At 42.0% G+C, this 16,031-nt stretch overlaps 1 protein-coding gene across 3 annotated transcripts in view; it reads right to left on the bottom strand.

The window, feature by feature from the left end:
• The window catches only part of KCNC1 (potassium voltage-gated channel subfamily C member 1), a 107,571-nt gene that overhangs the window by 9,266 nt on the left and 82,274 nt on the right, over positions 1 to 16,031 (bottom strand). For all 3 annotated transcript variants that reach the window (XM_014252123.2, XM_005522310.3, XM_088057405.1), the window contains exon 2: positions 11,647 to 12,580. In XM_014252123.2, coding sequence (XP_014107598.1) covers positions 11,647 to 12,580 — 934 coding nt within the window. The remainder of the gene's footprint in view (positions 1 to 11,646; positions 12,581 to 16,031) is intronic.

Genomic DNA, 16,031 nt, shown 5'->3' with positions numbered 1-16,031 from the left:
GGTTTCCCTGGCTCTTGGGCTCGTGACAGAAAGCTACAGGAACAGGGGTGGCACAGCTGAGGTGAGGGTGGAGAATTGCTGTGCTCTGGCTTTTCTTAGCTACAAGCCTATTATCTGGAAGTGTGAAGTGGAGCAGCCGTGAGGCTGCTGGAGGACAGGTTTTCCCAGCTGTCTTTATCTAAAAAAAAACACCTAAAAAAGCAAAGATTTTGCCTTCCTTTTTTTCATTCTAGTTTTGTGGCATCACTTTTGCCTGATACTTCTTGTGCTATGCAAATGATTACGGTGAAGTTAAGAGTAGGAATTCAAGTATTCAAAGATATTTGCTTTGATTTGTGGAGTAGTTAAGAGCTACTTGCTATCTGAAAATATCCATTGGCTTTATATCCCTAGATTTCTCTTTCCTAGTCAGCCAAATAGGGAAGATACGTCACTGTGATACCTCACAGATACCTCACCTGTTGTTTGTGAACAGCGAAGGACTTGTGAGTGATGTGATGGTTGTGTGCCCATAGCTGTCTTGGGCACAGGGATCATGAAATTATAGAGTTTTTGATTCCCAGAGAGTAAGGAGGGGGTCAGCAGAACTGCTGCTTTGGAATTCCAGAGAGCCAACACTGGCCTGTTTAGGAGTCTTGTTGACAGAGTCCCTTGTGAGACAGTCCTGAAGGGCAAGAAAGTCAGGAAGGCTGGACATTCTTCAGTAAGGAAATCCTAAAAGCACAGGACCAAGCTGTCCCTGTGTGCCAAAGCATGAGCTGATGAAAGACCAGCCTCACTGAACAGAGAGTTTTGGCTGGAGCTCAGGAAAAAAAAGGGTGAGTTTCCCCTTTGAAAGAAGAGGTAGGCAGCTCAGGAGGACTACAGGGGTGCCATGAGGTCATGCAGGGTGAAAATTGGAAGGGCCAAAGGCCAACTAGAACTCAATCTGTCTATGACCATAAAAGACAATAAAAATGTTTCAATAAATACATAAACAATAAAAGGAGGGCTGAGGAGAATCTCCAGCCTTTACTGGGTGTGGGGGGGATTATGGTGAAAGTGGATGAGGAAAAGGCTGAGCTGTGTATTGCCTTCTCTGTCACAGTCTTTAACAGTAAGGCCAGTTTTATTCTGGGTACTAAGTCCCTGACCTGAAAGACAGGAATGGGGAGCAGAATGAAGCCCCCATAATCCAAGGGAAAATGGTCATTGAGCACTAAGACACAAGTTTTCAGACCAGAGGGGTCAACCTGAGGGTACTTAGGGAGCTGATGGAAATGCTCATCGAGCCACTTTCCATCATTTATCAGCAGTACTGGTGCACTGGGGAGGTTGGCAAATGTGACACTGAGCTCCAAGAGTGGCCAGAAGGAGGATCTGGGGAACTACAGGCCTGTCAGCCTGACCTTGGTGCCCGGGAAGGTCATGGAGCAGATTGTCCTGAGTGCCATCATGGTGCACATGCAGGACAACCAGGGCATCAGGCCCAGCCAGCATGGGTTTAGGAAACACAGATCCTGCTTGATCAGCCTGATCTCCTTCTATAACAAGGTGATCCACTTAGTGAATGAGGGAAAGGTTTCCCACAGCATTCTCCTAGAGAAATAATGTGCTCACAGTTTGGAAAAGTACACTGTTCACTGGGTAAAAAACTGTCTGGATGGCTGGGCCCAGAGACTGGGGGTGAGTGGATTCCATCCAGCTGGCAGCCGGTACCAGTGGTGCTCCCCAGGGCTCGGTGCTGGGGCCAGCCCCGATTAATCTCTTTATCAGTGATCTGGATGAGAGGACCGAGGGCACCCTCAGGCAGTTTGCAGACACACCAGGTTGGGTGGGAGTGTCGATCTGCTGGAGAGCAGGAAGGCTCTGCAGAGGGCTCTGCACAGGCCGGATCGATGGGCTGAGGCCGATGGTGTGAGGGTCAGCCAGGCCGGGTGCCGGGGCCTGTCCTTGGGTCACAACAACCCCAGGCAGTGCCACGGGCCGGGACAGAGGGGCTGGGAACTTGCTCGGCACAAAACGACCTGGGGGTGCTGGTGACAGCAGCTGGACATGAGCCAGCCGTGCCCAGGTGGCCAAGAAGGCCAAGGGCATCATGGCCTGGATCAGCAATGGTGTGGCCAGAGGAGCAGGGCAGGGATTGTCCCCCTGAACTGGTGAGGCCACATCACGAATGCTGTGTCCAGTTCTGGGCCCCTCACTGCAAGGAAGACATTGAGGGGCTGGAGTGAGTCCAGAGAAGGGAAATGGGAGCTGGTGGAGAGTCTGGAGCACAAGTCCTGTGAGGAACAGCTGAGGGAGCTGGGGGTGTTCGGCCTGGAGAAAAGGAGGCTCAGGGGAGACCTCATTGCTCTCTACAACTGCCTGAAAGGAGGCTGTAGCCAAGTGGGCGTGAGTTTCTTTTTCCCAAGTAATAAGGGGTAGGACAAGAAAAAATGGCCTCAAGTTGTACCAGGAGAGGTTTAGATTGGATAGTAGGAAACATTCATTCACCAAAAGCATCGTCCAGCATTGGAACAGGCTGTCCAGGGAAGTGGTCGAGTCGCCATCACCAGGGGCATTTAAAAGTTGTGTAGATGTGGTACTTCGGGACATGGTTTAGTGGTGGACTTGCAGTGCTGGGTTAGAGGTTGGACTTGATGATCTTAAAGATCTTTTCCAACCTAAACAATTATATTATTCAATGATTTCACTCTGAGATTTTGCATGGAAAGGAAATACTTACAGTTAAATTCCCAACTCTCTTGAGTCTCTTGAAGTCAAATGCCACTCCTGTTAGCAAGTTGCTTCTGTTTTAGTTGCCTGGATAGTGTTTATTCTGCATTAATATTATGCACTCATCAGTTGCATCAGTATAAATTACTGTATTCTTTTATGCTGGACTTCATGGAAACTCTGCTGTGCTTCTTCACTTATTAAGAGAGGGTCAGAGCATAACAGGAAATCACGTAGTAAATCAACTTCACACTGAGACAAATATGCTTTTCTTGAGTTGCTATATGGCTATAGTGATTTCTGAGTTCCTGACAATTAAGAATAAGAAATAAACTTCATGCTTTCCTTCTAGAAAATGATCAGAATGTCTATCATATCTATACTTTGTACCATTCTTTAAAACTAATCTATGGGAGTAATTGGGAAAATTGTAAAACAAAATGCTTTGCTCAGGACATTGTTCAGCAAAGTAACAATTATGCTTTTGTGCCAGACCATCTTTGGCTACAGAAATCAATTTTATAGGCTTCAGAGCCTCACACAGGATTAAGAAATGTGAATCCCATGGGTAAGGACTCATTTTTGTTGTTTAATCAGGTCCTTAGAGTGAAAGGGATATAATTATATTAAATTAGAAAAAGAATTATGTAGAAGATATATTAAACCACAGATAAAGGATGACAAAATGATGAAATGATGACTTGGAGAATGTGAAAGGAAGTTTAGCATAGAGAAGAACAGCATAGAAAATATGGGTTTAAGCCTCTGAAAATGAGCAATGATATGTTGACATAGGCACCACTGGTTTTCAAATGAGAGTGACAAGAATCCTAGATTGGTAGGTTTGGGAGTGTTTTCTTCTGTAGAGTAATGTAAATTAACTTTTCCCATGCAGACTATCTGGAAAAAAAGAAAGTAATTTGACTAAATAGCTCTATTTTCATACCAAGTACTTACTCTTTGCATTAATACCTTGCATCAGGTTTTTGTGTCACAACCTCAGTGAAGTTACCTATAGTCTGTGACATTCCTGGTTCTTTTGCAATAAAGAACTGTACTGTAATCTCCTCGGCTGCCCAACATGGAGCTCAGGTTGATGGGAATTGGAGAAAAACTTCACAGAATAAAATGTGACAGTCTGTAACATACACAAGTCGCAAGCAACGCACAGCAATAACAAGAAAATGTTAACAAACAGAGCGAAAGAGAGAGAAAGAGAAAAAAGAGAAATGTGAACATGTAAAAGAATTAAGATTCCTATATAACAACTTCATTTTAATTACCCCAATATTCTAAGGCCATTAAAATCAATATCTTTATCTAGGTATATTTATTAGTTTCCTGATTTTTATATTACTGCATATTTTGAAAATTGTTAATCTTCTGAGTAGATCATCCTGAAGGACTTTACACTGGCACGAGAGCAGAATTTAGTATGCTACATGAATTATGCAGAATCTTTCCACCCCAACCTACCTCTTCAACATTTACTCACCACCGTGTCGACCTGGGTCCCTCCAGGAAGCCGTGTCCCCCAGGAAAGGCACTCCAGTGACGGTGGTGACCATCTCTCCCAGTACTAACTCGGCCAACATAGTAACATCACTCCCAGAGAATATCACCCTTGACAGGTACTACTTCTTGAAGTGAGGTGACAGTATGTTGGCTGCCTACCTACTGGTAACTGCTAGAGAAGTACAGGAGCTCTAGGAAAGTCAATCCAGTGCATCTTGCTATTTACAGGCATTATTGGATATATACTTAATGCAGTGCTGAGAACAGCTGCTTCTGGAAATCCTGCATTGCAAAGAGCTCTGGAAGATCCTTCCTAGTTTCATCCTGATCCTTCTGGAGGTTTACTTATATCTACCCTGAACATCTGAGAGTCTCACTAACACCAAGGGGGTCATTGACAGGTCAGGTAGAGGTTGCAGGAAAATGCAGTCAGGTGAGTTATGTTACCATCTTATATTACTGCTCTGACTGAGGAATACAGTATGATGATCTATACAGTATGGAAGGTGTCTGAGACATGGAATGTGGATGAATGAATACAAAGAACAATGATAGCAGGAATGGTCAAGTGCTTGTTATTTTGGCTTTGTGCTTATAAACAGACAAGCAAGTAAACAAAAGGCTCAGAGAAAACATCCAGCAAGTATAGTCCAAGAGGGATACAAGCAAGTGGACCGGGCACAGAACTGGGACCTCATACCCTACACCTTTTTGTCCCTGGCCTTTTGTAGTAACAGGTAAGTGATCTAGCGTGTTCAGTTGTACTTCAGCAGAAATGCACTTGTTGCACAGAGGTGCCTTTTCTTCTACCTGTCCTGCAAATACCAACCATACTCAGTCCAGCAGAAGGAAGAGATGCCAAGAGTAGCTCTTTCACAATTCAGCAATGCATTCTGCACTGGATAGCATGGGAGCCATATGCTTGAGAAAGGGGATTTTCTATATTTATATCTGCTTTGTACTGAAGAGTTGGCACAGGTTTGCCTTATTTGGCTGAAATGCTTATATCTGTGTTTTCCCATGACTAAAAGCACCTTGTGCTCATTAGGTTATTAAGGCATGAAAACTCTGAAAATTTATTATTTAGTCCTGCAATTGTTTTTAGCTTAATGCAGTCCTGTCCCTAAACACACTCATCCCTGGCTCTGTCCCACAGGGTTTGTGTAGGGGGATTTTCTAATTTTCAAATGTTTTTTTTCATGTCTCACCTAATGCCAGAGAAAAGCAGGAAACATAAAGCACTGTGTTTGAATACATAGCTCCTCCTCTTTGCTTTCAAATTATTTGGCATAGAGGATGTTGTTTTTTACTCACATTCTAAAGTCAACAGTAGTACAAGTGACACCCACTGGTTTTATCCCTAAAGGAAGTGACAGATGAATAATTGTACAACAAGCTAATACATTATATTATAGATACTGCTTTACATGTGACCCCCAGCTGTGAGATTGCAGGAATGCCACAGGTGGCAGGGGTGAAGGAATAGATCCAAAGTGCTTCCACAGAACTGTAGGCACTTAAATGAGACTACTGAGTTATAGCTGCAGTCACCTGTGATCTCTTATGGAGAAAGGCACCCCCAGAGGACAACTCAGGTCATAAATGAGTGGATTACTCTTGGAGGCTGCCTGATTCTTATTCCACTATAAGGGGGACCTCAGACAAATGCAACTTAAGTTAGATGAGAATAACTGAGTGTTATTCCTTTCGTTTTGAACTGTTAGCAATTTCTCCATTAGATCCCGAAGACTCCATTGTCTGTTATATCAAGATCATTACCTCATTTGCTGTTTTGGAGTGAGGAGTTTTGGATTTTAAAGACTAGAAAGGTTAAGTATAGTGAGGAAAGAAAAAACACCTCCCTATTACCTTTTCCATTGCCTTTTTACTATTTGTTATGTCCAACATATTTAAACACCTGAGCTTTTTGAGCTGAAACAGACCTTAACTCTTACGAGTTTCTTTGCTGTCTACTGTCCATCTTACAGAGAGGGGCAAAGGTTTTATGACACTAAAATTACGTGAGACTTTTTTTATAATATTCAGAGACACTTGATCAGAGAATTTGCTTCCCCATGGTTTGAAGGACCACCACAGCGACTACATACCTATGGCTTTAACAACTCTTTGCTCTCCATAAAAGCCACCGAGGTTCACAAGCTACAGTGAAATGTTAGGCAGCAGAATGGGCCTCTGACAAGAGCTGCCAAGAGTTCCCAGCTCCCACTGAGCACGGGCACTAGAATTATAGTGCTCAGCACACTTCTGACGTTAGAGGCAGTGCGTTGCACAAGGAATACAGGTTATTTAGGTTATGATGAAAGAAGAGATGAAAATGAAGCCCTGAGAAAAGAGCAGCTCCTTCAGAAAGCGTGAGTGATAAAGCTGGAATGGGTAATTCCACATGATTTCTTTAAAAGGAGATCAGCCTTCTCTTGGGAAATTGCACTGAAATAATAGGTTCCTAACATCACAGCTTGTTCTAGTTCATCTGACCATGGAGTACACTGGAGTCACTGCAGCTTTGTAGCTCCCTACTCTCAGTGATAGACTTGGATTACTTTATTCACACATCAGGATAGTCTAGGAGTGTGTTATTGAAAATTGGCTTTGGGGCAGAGAAGTAAAAGAACTATACACTGTTTTTCTGAAGCTGAAGTCTGTGTTAGTAATGACAGATATTTCCTGTCTCATCTTAGGTGCCTCAGTTCTAGTAATTTCTTTCTGTATTTTACAGCCGTGCAATGAATAGAGAATTTTGTCACCAGTACCCTGTGAAAGAGCCTGCACAGTACATTTGTATGAAGATAGGATATCCTTGGAGTATAGCTTAAATGAAACTGCATGCAGAGGGGATCAGAGAGGTGAGAAATTCTTAATCTGGCTATGTTAAATCAATATAAACCTTTTGTGTGCTGGTGTTGTAAATACATATATGAAAAGAATAAAAGGGTGGGGAAGATCTCTGAACAAACCGCAAATAACCCATCTCCTTGGCTTATGAATTACGGATGCATTCTTTAGACCATAGCTGTGTGGCACCAGACAGTACTGTAGGCATCAAATGAAGTTATGAATTCCACATGTTCTAAATTTATTTTACAGTGTTGGGAAGTTACATTCACTGCTTCATCCAGTGACAAATGTGAGATGTACCCATGCAGTCAACCTGTCCAGTAGGTAAGCACACAGCTCATGTAAGAGAGGGGCTGAGGAACTGGGCAACACTTTAAAGACAAAACTGTGAACATTTAACATCTGTTTTGCATGTTTTGAGGTCTTCTTACAAACATGCACCATAAGTGCACTTGTATACTAATTAAATTATTATTCCTGTAGGACAGTGTGAAGTTTGGGACAAAAATAATGTTTAAGTGGTTGAAACTGTCTTTTTCTGGGTTTGGTTGTTTTTTTCTTCTGTTATGATACTGACTGTTTAGAATACTCAAGTCTTGAGATAAAAGACACTCCAGCACAGCAGAGTCTGGTTGACTAATGCTTATTTAGTTACATTCAACTAGTGGCTCTGCCGCAGACCTTTCAAGCAATCTTTCACTATTAAATTAAGCTGTGTGTCAACTGGAAATATTGGAGATTACTTCCATAAGCTTTTTGTTGTCCACTTATCCTGTTGGGCATTTGATTGCAGTGTAGTGGTTATTCCACATAAAATGATTCCAAAATGAAGCCCTGATCTTGAACAGGGCCTGTAAATAACACTGCAACATAACGTTAATTGTTTGACATGGAGATGCTAGAATTTGGTGGGTGGATGTTAAATGAAGTGACGCGCGGTTCTCTATAGTTTGAGCTATCCCCAGGTCAAAGAGTTTTGGTGAAATTGGTCAGGTGGAATCTGCTGCTTTGTATCAGGCTCAGTTTCCCCAGGCAATATTTTGAGAATGTATGGGTAGCAGAAACTGCCTTGAAGACAATGTTTTGTACAGAGGAAATTTCTCCTTTCTTAATGCTGCTGGTGAAGGTCTGCCTGCAGCACTAGCTCTGCCATCCTGTACCCTGAAATGCCTTTTCTCCCTTCTTCTGCTTTCCCAGCCACCCCCTGGTGTGATCAGATGGTATGGAAAACAGGAAGGGTTGCTGCAGAAAGGGGAGGTATGGTAGAATGAAATTCTGACATTCTTTGTATTGGATTAAAATCAAGTGCTGTTAATTAAAGATACCCTCCTACCAGGTGTAGATTAGCCCAGGACAGAGCTGCTGAGAGTGTTGGGGGCAATAAAAATATTTAATTCAAACCTGCCAGATTTAAATTCAAAGCATCTTTGCTTTGCCTGCAAATGACCAAAGCATCATTGGCAGCAGCTGTGCAGCCTGTGGGCAAAGCTCTGCTGTTTGCATGCCTGTGCCAGGAAAGTGCTTCTCATCCTGGGAGGAGGCACCAGGCAGAGCTGTGCTGAGCTCTCTGTAGAGCCCCTTGGCTCTGAAGGCATGGACCAGGAACAGATGTGAAGTGCTGACTCGGTGCATGAGAGAGGGAGTCATGTGTAGAACTACTTCATGCTCGACCCTGTCTGGTGATGTGTTTAATCATTCCACCACAAATAATATATGGAATTAATAACTTCATGTGATGTCCTTTACAGCTGAGGAACTATGCAGGCTTTTTGTTTTTTAATAACATATTGGATACAAATCACATGATCTTATGTGACCTAGACACTGTCACACTGAAGCTTTACAGTTAAAAAATTACAAGAAATATGCTGGACAACCTGGGCACTATTTTAGAAAAGTTAGGCACCTGTTCTATTCTGTGTTCCTAGTGCAATATTAACTAGCTGTTTATAGCTAGATGATGTTAACCAATCTAAAGATTTTCACTGCTTGCAAGTCCCTGTTTTCATATAACGTGCAGGTAATAGTTTGAAAAACAAGTCAGTGCCTGTGAATGCTTCATGTTACAGAAATTAAGTTTAACATCCAAGGCAATGCAGATCTTGTCTTAACAGTTTGGTTCTTATCTCAGTATTTTTTGTTTTTCTCCTGCACACATATGGATCTTTCCCTATTTGGAAGCTAAAAGATGCAGGCAATATTTTTTGCTGCTAGTGGTGCATAATAATTATTAAAAACAGAACTCCAGCTACAGTGTTACAATTTTGTTAGCTGAAGTGTAAGTGTGCTTTGTTGCTTCTTAAAATATATATGCTTGTATATGTATATAAAAATAGTCTCTCAATTATTGCAGAAATAGATTAGTTGCTGCTACTATCAATACTTCATGGATATTGTGGTAACAGCTGAGTTTAGAGCACTGATGGTGGCGAAACAGTTCCACATTGAACCAAAATTACACGTATTCTCAGGATACCAGTGTGGAATTGTACTGAACTCGTAGAGCTCCTGATCCTCCAGTTTCCAGAGAGGACCAGGGTAGATAATAGAAGGAACTTTATAAAGCCAGGGATTTTGGAGTTGATTTCACTCCGTAGCTGACTGCTAAAGTACCCCAGAGTATGGCATCTCTTGCACCCTATCATGGGGCAGTTGGAACATTGCTCAGGGTAGGAGACACACAATATTGCTGTGCCCTCTTTCCCTCTTGATCCATGATGCCACAAAAGCATCTGCTTTATGAGGAAGTTTGCTGCTTGAACATGAGCTGTGATAAGCATTTGCAACCTGAGGGGAATGGATGATAAGACCATCGCTTATGTGCGCCAAGGATACAATTGGTACAGTCTATCAGTCATGTGAATTGTGATTGGCCTGTTGCAATGGAAATAGCCTTTAACAAAAACAAAATGAAAGCTATTTACCTTCTGAATGGATTTTACATACTTGCACAGAAAGGAAAAGAAATAAGAAAGGAAGATAAAAGAGAATAGGAAAGAAGAGAAAGATTCCCACCAGCTCTTCCCCTCCAAAATTAGCATTGGCATTGGTGAAGTCACACACAAAGGAAAGTCTCACTTTCTTTGTGCTTCTAACAATGACATCAACATGCATGGCTATGAGATGACGAGAAAATATCTCACTCACAATGAGTAACAAATCAGAATTTTCTTCAAAGCAAAAATATGATAACACAAGACCATCATAGGTATATGCTAGCTCTTCCAAAGCACCTCTTTTGAACTCTATGTCAGTTGAGATCACTTGGCTGGCAATCTGTCCTTTCTAATACAACGCAGGGGAATATTCTGAAAAGGCTGATGAATGTCTACTATGCAACTTGGCTGGAACATCTGCCAAAAATGAAGTTGGCATTGTTTTCAACGTAGTTATCTACTTTCAAATTACTCTATAGAATAAATAGTGATATTCCATGGGTAGAGGTAGATTATGGGTATATTAAAAAAATCAAATTGGAGCCCCGTAATTTTGTGTGCTATAGGAGTCTCATAGAACTGAGATATTCCCATAATTAACCACTAGCCATGGGATATTATAATATATTCCATGGTGACTAGTATTCTTTCCATTCCCCCACCCCCCCAAAGTAGAATCAGTATGGTTAATTTTGCTCCGGTTTCACCTATTGCTAACATGAATCAGTACAATTAAAAGTGAGGCAATCACTATTTAGGCCAAACCAGCCAGTAATGACCAGTCAGACCTTTTCCAGTTGGCCTTTGCTGCTAGAAGGTTGAAAGAGCTGTAACTCACCAACCCATACTTGCAAAAGGAACATGTTTTAGAAAATGTGGTTCAAAACTCTTCATAGTTCTAAATGCTAAATTCTAGTGGAATACTATAGAAGAGATTGAATTGCATGCCATGGAATAAACATCCTTACATCTAGTCTTGTCTCAGAGTGAGTCATTTTGCATTAGTGTCAAGAATTTGAGCTGTTGTTCTACTTTGCAGTTAATCATCAGAAAGAGACAGGATTGTCTCATGAATATGCATGATGGTATAGTTGTCCCTTCAACTTACTAGGCACCTAGTTTCTGTAATGAGATGTACAATATCTGCCATTTAAAACAGCTGAAAGGTCCCAAATGGGAACAAATGAGAAAGCATCTGGCTGTTTCGAATTCCAGCCCTGTTTTGTCAGAAAGCTCTGTAATTGCTGAGTACTTGGCTCCTACTCTGCTCTATGAAGCATTCAGCTCTCAGGAGCCTCTGAGATGCATTACACAGTCCAGCAACACAGCTGTAGAACTCTCAAAATTCTTCCACTAGATGTAACAGCTTTCAAAAATATCTTGAGACTTGTATGCCCTTAACCAGGACCAAAGTTTGGGCTCCTAGAGCGTGCTCTCATCCTTAGTTTTGCCGATCAGCCTCCACTGTACCATTTGTCCCTGCAACCTAGACTTCACACATATTATTCACTGTGTGATGGTGGGACTAGAATGGATAAATGTGCTACCCATTGCTCTAAGAAAGCAGTCTGGCTGAATCTTAAATCACTACGCGGGATGGAGGTTAACGGTCAGATGGACATTCCTCTAAGAGGTTTCCTACCTGCTCTGTTAATTTCTAAAATTTCTTCTTGGGCCAGTGGGCATGTGTCGCTCTGAGTACTGTGGTGTGGAGAGTTTACGACAGATTTACAATAATTGGGGGATCCCAGCTGGGGTGGCCTCGGGATATGCTTCTTTTTTTTCTTTGGTAGCTTCTGCTTAGCCATAGCTAAGGAGTAATACATTCCGAAATTGTTCACAATGACAGGGACAGGCATGGCAATGGTCAGCACACCAGCGAGAGCGCAGAGGGCCCCCACCAGCATGCCTGACCAAGTCTGAGGATACATGTCTCCGTAGCCCAGGGTCGTCATGGTGACAACAGCCCACCAAAAGCCGATGGGGATATTTTTAAAGTGTGTGTGTTCACTGGCACTAGGGTCATTTGGTTTAGCACCTATTCTCTCGGCATAATAGATCATCGTGGCAAAGATTAAGACGCCCAATGCCAAAAATATGATGAGCAGCAAGAATTCGTTTGTGCTGGCACGGAGGGTGTGTCCCAAGACCCGCAACCCGACGAAGTGGCGGGTCAGCTTGAAAATTCGCAGGATTCGCACGAAACGGACTACGCGGAGGAAGCCCAGGACATCCTTAGCAGCTTTGGAAGACAGGCCACTGAGTCCAACCTCTAGATAGAAGGGCAGTATGGCCACAAAGTCAATGATGTTCAAAGAGTTTTTGATAAATTCCACCTTGTTTGGGCAGAAAGTGACTCTCATCAAGAACTCAAATGTAAACCAGACCACACAGACACCTTCGATGTAGGTGAGAAAGGCTTCCGTCTCTGCTTCCCTGTAGTGCCGCACCTGTGTATCATTCCCGATGAATTCAGTTTCTGTCTTGTTCACAATGGGGTTAAATCTCTCGTGGGTCTCGAGGCAGAAGGTGGTAATGGAGACCAGAATGAAGAACAGGGATGCAAATGCCACATACTGTGGAAAGAAAGATATGAGAGAAACGTTAAACAGTAGGTTAAGTACGGGGGCTTTGATTCTGAAACATCAGAGAGAGGCAAGAGCTGTATTAAATGTAAATATAAGGCCAAGCCTTCTTCCTGTGGGCTTAAGATGCCAAGTCCCACTAGCCTAACATTCAGGCTGGGAGGGAAAGCAGTATATAAGTACATGCTAAAATCCATTCTTATACAGATAGCATCTTAGTGTGAGCATTAATTTAAGCAAGCACTTAAATCTCAGGGCTTTCTGTGGGATTTAAGGTTAAGGACATATTGAAATTGCACCTTCCTGAGCTTGGTCTTCTGTCACTTCCTTGCCTTAAAGAGAGAGCACACCTTCTAGGACAAATGCCAGGCAGTACTTTTCTCAGCATTCTGTCAGCAGTATCATGGCTGCTCCCAGCTTAGTGAGAGCTGTGATATTTCAGATCTAAGAAAGGTGCTAGTAAATACTAGTGGCAGTCTCAGGTGGGCTCTACAGCAAGGAGCAGAGTCCTTGGCATCATCAGACTTTTCTTGGCAAACTCCAGACAGGTTGAGAAGAGTCGCATTATCAAGCTGAGCTCTCAAATGCCTCTGTTCTCAGTTCCCTTCTCTAGATCTTTTGGGAGTGGGGGGATAGGGAAGGTAAGGAAAAGGTTTCAGGTAAGCATATTAGCTGATCCCAAAGGACACCAATCTATTGATTTTCACCAGAAAACTCACAGTTTTCTTTATTTTTACTTCATTACAGTGTAAGACTTCTACCAGAATTAGATTATTTTTTTTTAAAGGATGTTGGATTGCAATTACAATCTGGCCTTGAATATTTCCAGGGATGAGGCATCCACCACCTCTATGGGAAATCTGTGCTTGTGTTCCACCACCTTCATTGTAGAAATAAATCTCTTCTAGTATGAATCTTCCCTTGTTTATTTTAAAACCATTACCCAGGGTCCTGTCACAACAGGACTTACTAAAAAGTCAGTCGACATCTTTCTTATGAGCTCCCTTTACATATTGACAGGGAGACCTTGTTGACAGTAATAATGTCTCCCTGGAGAATTCTATTCTCCAAGCTGATCAACACCAGCTTTCTTAGCTTTTCTCAGTCTTTTCTCAGCCTAAAGGAGATCTCTTGGTTGTATTCCATGATAATTGAGGAGTACAGTCAGTGCAGTGAGACCAAAATTTGCAAGTCTTGTAACCATAGTTGCCCTGCTCAATGTTCCTTTAATCAATTAATTTTCATATATCTAAGTGTCTTTGTGTGTTGGAGTAGTACAGGTATGGTAATACCTCTTGCCATTGCACTCCCTACATCTGTTATCTTCTTGTTTGTCTTGTGTGTCACCTGGACAAGAGATGTCATATGAGGTATTTCCCTGTCTTTATAAGCATGAGCAATCATGATAATACAAATATTATCAAATACTTGTTTAGTTTCCTCTTAGTCACAGTGTCCCTTTTTCAACAGTGTAGTCAACACAGGGGTTAAAAAGAGCTAGTTTCTTCTGTGTTGCCCCAGTGAATGCAGTGCAATAATCCGAACAAAACTGCTGCCAAAGGAACAGACTCTTTAAAAATAACCTATGCTTCAAACTATCAAAACTCTCCTGCATTCAAGGAGTTTCTTGTCTGCCTTCCTGGGTAGACCTGTTGCAGAATTACACCTGACCTTCTATATTAGCAAACAAAGTCAAAAGCATGGATTTGCCACAGTTTGAGGTGAACTATGTAATAGAATATAAAGAAAATTGAAGAGAATAAAATCACAAAATCATTTAGGCTGGAAGGGCCCTTTGGAGGTTGTTTCATACAGCTTCAAAGCTGGACCAGGTTGCTCTTGCCTAGTCCATGTCTGAGCATCTCTAAGGCTGGGGATCCCACAGCCTCTCTGGGCAGCCTATGCCAGTGTTAGGCCAGTAAGAGCAAATAAGCTTGGAAGGATACAGAAGCAAACAGACTCTTCTGCTTTTCAAATTCAGCTTTGTTGCCAAAGAGGTCAGAACCATTGTCACAGATTTAAAACATAATGCAATATTTTCTCCTGAACACTTCAGGTTCTCACAGCACTGTTATGTGAGGATCTACTGTACATGCTGACATGCTGAAATCAATGCATAATATATCTGGGAGATAAACAATATGAAGATTAGGGAAACTGAGAAACTGGATTTTGGGTATATTTTTTAACAGATTCTCCTGTTAAACAGGGAAATTTCTCCATGCACTGATTCTTCATCTGTAAAATAGGTGGTGTTGATCCTGTGCTTTGTGATCCTATATAAATGTGTGCAGGTTCTATATGCTTTTATCTGAATGTTAGTGGCCTTAGTATAGCAAGTTTTCCTGAAAAATCAGTTGAAGACTTCTAAGATTTTTCTACAGAAAAGTGCTTCAGAAAAGCACTTTTCTATACAATATCAGTAACAACCAGAGATTGTCTGAATATGAGTAAAATGAGAAACCAAAAGCATCTTGCACCAAGCAGCTGGGAAGATGTTCCTAGTAGCCTGAGCATGCCTGCTGTATTCCATCCCGGGTCAAGTTGTTGCACAGTCACAGAGCACTTAGAATTCAGGCTGCAGAAGGAAATGCTGACACTTCCTTAAGACAGGTAGCACTCACAGGTGAGAAGGAGAGAGGGGAATAAATACCATTTTGCATTTTAAGGGTTTGTGAAGATAGCCCCTTTCTTTATCCTGACTCCAAATGCAATCCTCTTCTTGGAGTATACAAATAAATCTCCTGAGTGAGCTTTTCCTGCTTAGTACAACCTTCAGGCTGACCTTGCACAGCAAGTATCTTGAAACTGATGCTTTGCTGTATTAAAGAGAATAAATAACCAGTCCTGACCAGGCATTAAGTTTTCTGCAGTGGTACAGCTGACAGTGCTATCGGTAGAGAACATCACACCCATGATCTCTCTCGTTGTTAGACCTCGTGTGCTCACACTTTGGCTTCAGAGGGTAATTGAGTGATTTTAGTCCCCACTTCAGCAGAGCAGGAAGTACCTCCTAAATGAGTGTGAAGAGCCTGCTTCCTCCTATCTGGATTTAACAGCATCCTTTCCCAGGGATGGGCATGTTTTTGTAGGCTTTGTGGCTTTGAAAGTGTGAGTCTGCTTTCAAGATTTCATGAAATTATGTCTGAGTAATGGTATTGACAGGAAGAATCCCAGTATTTTTCTCCAGTTTAACTTTTCTCCAATTTAAGCACAGAAATGCCTGAAAGTCAGGCCTGGCAATTTGTTCACTGGTGTTCATCTCTGATAGATTTATCATCTACAGCTTCTTGGAACAGGAATTTAGCAGCTTACAGCAAGTATCACTGTCAGTTTTATGTTTGTGATCCCCAGTTCATATTACTCTCACTCTTTCTTCTGAGTATTTTTCTTTGTTAATTATCTGAGATGTAGCAAACTGTAAGCATGATCTAATAGCACA

Source organism: Pseudopodoces humilis, chromosome 7 (assembly GCF_049639895.1).
Source record: "Pseudopodoces humilis isolate 2021_Gansu_Grassland_sample_001 chromosome 7, ASM4963989v1, whole genome shotgun sequence".
NCBI lineage: Eukaryota > Metazoa > Chordata > Aves > Passeriformes > Paridae > Pseudopodoces > Pseudopodoces humilis.
The sequence above is the reverse complement of the archived record's forward strand: the minus strand, read 5'-3'. Positions and strand labels throughout refer to the sequence as shown.